Here is a 3,968-nt window from a genome sequence, read left to right as displayed (position 1 = left end):
ATTAAATCATTCTTGTTTCTCGTTTATGAAGCAGTCTTCAATTTAGCTCAACCATGATCTTGGAGCATGCTTAAGATCATACAAGGCTCTCTTTACTCGGTAAACTTTTGCTTCTTCACCCATGTTGACGAACCTTTTCGGTTGGTCCACATATATAGCAACTTCGTTAAGCTCCCCATTTAAGAAAACACTTTTAACATCTAACTGAATCACAATGTGGTTCCTTTGCGCAAAAAAATCAAGTAACATTTGTCTGAACAGGTTGCCAGAGCAAACACCTCTTCGTAATCGATAATGATCCTCAACATCTAAAGGTTTGGTAGTCATCAATTCAAAAATGTAACCCTTTAAAATGCATTAATTTCATATTCTATATATTTTAATAATAAAGGATATGCAATATGATATATCATATCTTTGTAAAACAAGTACACAGTCAACACTATAAAAAAACATCATCAAAAGAATTAAGATACTCAATTAACAATTTGAAGATTACACTTCTAATATATCTTCACATAATCTGTGACAGTGCATAACACAAGATGCATTTAAGCTCCAAACTTGGGTACTTTAGCAGTCGAAATACGTGTAAGAAAGTGTTCTGCAACAATCCTCCTTTGGATCTTCCCAGTTGCGGTCTTTGGAACAGAGTCGGTTATGAACACCTTCTTAGGAACCTTAAACGCTGCCAAATTCTTCTTGCAGAATCTCGACACCTCTTCCTCGTCAAGGTTTGATCCTTCTCTAGGTATCACCGCACAGTTTATCTGCAATTTAATTCTGTTTAGATACTTTCTAAAATCAAACGTCAAAACTAAAAAAACGACGTGTTGGACGTGTAGCAGTACCTCTTCACCATATTTGTCATCGGGCACGCCAAAGCAAACCGCTTGAGCGACATCAGGGTGCGACAAGAGAACCGCGTCCACTTCGATAGGTGATATCTTCTCACCTGTACACCAATTGTATCGAATTTTGTTTCATGTTAAAAAATAATAAACAACAAATACTAAATGGATGTGTCATGGTGTCAATGTGTCACATAACATGAAACGTGACACACTCGGATCCAATTGCTTATAACAAAAGTTTTTTAAATTTGTTAGATCTACAAGTATTATTATGTGACACGGCAATTTTTAGGTGGCTTGTTTGTGGACCCCACACACACATATACTAAAGCTTTACAGCACAAAACACATGAGAGTGAGATTATAACATTTTAACACGTCATGCCAAAAATAACAAATCTTGTTTATTTAAATATTCCATGTTAAGATTAAATACATAATAATTAGTTGTTAATCACTAGTTTGGCATATTAATTAGTTGTTCATCAAATATTCCCTTTCACAAACTATTAAAAAACAGCATCAGATTCATATAATCACATGTCATATACGTTAATCACAAATTAATAGTTAATTAATTAATTATTAATTAACAGAATATTAATATAAAAAGATTAAAGAAAAACAATACCTCCACGGTTAATCAGTTCCTTGATCCGACCCACAAGATGCAAATACCCATCCGAGTCAAAATACCCGATATCACCCGTATGAAACCACCCGAATAAAAACGCGGATTTATTCGCTTCCGGGTTATTCTTATACCCGCTTGTAATATTCGGCCCCCTAATACAAACCTCACCGTTCGCCCCGGCCACCTGTACGACACCGTTCTCATCCAAAATCGCCATTTCTTGACCCACGGGTTTCCCTACCGACCCGGGCACGTGGGGGCCGTCTTCGGGTAACGGGTTGGAAGCCATTAAATGTGTGGCTTCCGTCATTGCGTAAGCCTCCAAAACCGGCGCATTAAACGCCTCCTCGAGCCGAGCTAATATTGTCGGCGCGAGGGACGCGCTGCAGCTCCGGATAAACCGAAGCTGCGGGTAAGTCGGCTCCGGTTTGGTCTCGTGACGGTCGAGTATTATTTGGTGGATGGTTGGGACCGCGGTGTACCACGTGGCTTGGTATTTAATCATATCTGACCAAAACGTCGTCGCGGAGAATCTCCCCGCAGCGGGGAGAGTCACCGCGGCTCCACCACCGAGTGAACTCAACAACCCGGCTAGCAACCCGTGGACGTGAAATAACGGTAACACAATAACAGTGGAGTCTAACTCCGTTAGTTTATAAACAGATTTAATATTATTAACCGAGGAAGCTAAGTTGACTTGAGTCAACGGTACGCCTTTCGGGCGGCTAGTGGTCCCCGACGTGTGCAGAAAAAGTGCCACGTCGGATGCCTCGTTAATAATATTATCCACGTCGGATGAGACATCTGACCTGGCGGAGAGGTGAATACCTAAACCGACGTCGTTTAACGCGGCGGTTACGTGACGGATTCCGATCTTCGATGCCGCGGTTTCGGCCGGTTCGTTTCCGTGTTTTCCGGTTAATAAAAGCTTCGATTCGGAATCCGACAAATAAAACTCGAATTCGTAGGAGGTGTAGGCTTGATTCAAGGGTGCAGCTGTTGCTCGGACTCGAATTACCGCTAGAAACATGATTACGTACTGTAATAATAATAATGAAATCGGATTAGTTTTGGGTTAATTGATGAAATTAAGGCAAACCCACGTAGCAGAATCATGAGCATGTGTTATAATAATAATCAAATTGGATTTCAGATTAATCGATGAAATTAGGGCAAACCCACGTAGCAGAAACATGAACATATTATTATTATTAACAGTAAAATGGGATTGGTATCATTGATTTCAGATTAATTGACAAAACTAACGCAAACCCACGTAGCAGAAACATGTAATAATAGTAAAATCGGATTAATTTCAGATTAATTGATGAAATTAGAGTAAACCCACGAAGCAGAAACATGAGCATGTACTGTAATAATATTAAAATCGGATTAATTTCAGATTAATTGAAGAAATTAAGGCAAACCCACGTAGCAGAAACATGAATATGTACTGTAATAGTATTAAAATTAGATTAATTCCAGATTAATTGATGAAATTAAAGCAAACCCACGTAGCAGAATAATATTCAAATTGGATTAATTTCAGATTAATTGACAAAATTAACGCAAACCCACGTAGCAGAATCATGATTATGTACTGTAACCGCATCAATTTCAGATTAATCGTTCAAATTAGGTTAAAAGCACGTACCTCAACGGTATTTGGGAACGTGAGTGCAACGACGTCGTGTGGTTTAACTCCGGCGGAGACAAGTAAGCCAGCGGCATGGTCGATTAACTGATCAAGACGAGAGTGTGTGATATCGAACTTGCCGGAGACGGAGATAGCACGGCGGTCGGGGAATATTCCGGCGACGTGTTTGAGTAGTCCGGTTAAAGTTGCCATGTTTTGTTGAGTTGAATTGGAAGTAAAGTAATTAATTAAAAGGTGGTTATCGAATATTGAATAATAATATGAGTGGAATGAGTTAAATGGGTTTTAATATTTATAGAAGAATGAGGCGGCGAGTTGACGGAGGATGTAACGACGGTGACGTCAACGGCGAAGGTGTTAATTGGGGAAGGTGTGCTACGTGGAAGATGACTTGTATAATAATAATAATAATAATAGTTGTGGCACGTGAGGTAAGCATGCATCTATATACACATACGGCCATACCTACCTTTATTTATCTTTTAAAGAATAAATACGTATCGGGGCTCAGGAAATGTAGGTTTATTGCGGGTCAGACTGTGTTTCGCCTATTTTGTTTTTGATATATTTGATTTTATGGCTCAGTGGATGTGATATTTATTTGGTAAGATTAGCTTTATTATTCAAAAGGGTGTTATGTCGTAGCTTGTTGCATTTTGTCTGCCACTTTTTTGTAATCGTTTTGAGTTTAATGAGAAATCTTTAATTAAAGAGTTTTATAATACGTGTGAGTATAAGGGTGGACGACTGGACAGAGTGGGCTTAGAAAGATCTTCGGCAAATACACGTGTATCGTTAGGAACACCAATCCGAGTGTTTTGGT

General features: G+C 39.0%; 1 protein-coding gene across 1 annotated transcript; it reads right to left on the bottom strand.

Annotated features, from left to right (window-relative positions):
* Nucleotides 1-353: 353 nt before the first annotated feature.
* On the bottom strand, nt 354-3,415 carry LOC143628024 (putative CoA ligase CCL9). Its single transcript, XM_077097713.1, has 4 exons — nt 3,143-3,415; nt 1,486-2,527; nt 852-955; nt 354-770 (listed from the first exon to the last, which is right to left on the bottom strand). Exons 1-4 carry the CDS (start codon nt 3,335-3,337, stop codon nt 552-554), a joined length of 1,560 nt encoding a protein of 519 aa, XP_076953828.1. The 5' UTR covers nt 3,338-3,415; the 3' UTR covers nt 354-551.
* Nucleotides 3,416-3,968: the final 553 nt, after the last annotated feature.

Source organism: Bidens hawaiensis, unplaced genomic scaffold (assembly GCF_021521415.1).
Source record: "Bidens hawaiensis isolate Kalapana, Puna unplaced genomic scaffold, B.hawaiensis_p1.1 tig00000458_1, whole genome shotgun sequence".
In the NCBI taxonomy this organism is placed as follows: domain Eukaryota; kingdom Viridiplantae; phylum Streptophyta; class Magnoliopsida; order Asterales; family Asteraceae; genus Bidens; species Bidens hawaiensis.
The sequence above is the reverse complement of the archived record's forward strand: the minus strand, read 5'-3'. Positions and strand labels throughout refer to the sequence as shown.

Bases quoted from the DNA above. Each gene is read 5' to 3' on its own strand.
- LOC143628024 (XM_077097713.1), bottom strand. From the start codon at position 3,337: ATGGCAACTTTAACCGGACTACTCAAACACGTCGCCGGAATATTCCCC. The intron at 2,528-3,142 runs GTACGTGCTTTT...TTATTATTACAG, and splicing joins CGTTCCCAAATACCGTTGAG to TACGTAATCATGTTTCTAGC. The intron at 771-851 runs GTACTGCTACAC...ATTAAATTGCAG, and splicing joins ATGACAAATATGGTGAAGAG to ATAAACTGTGCGGTGATACC.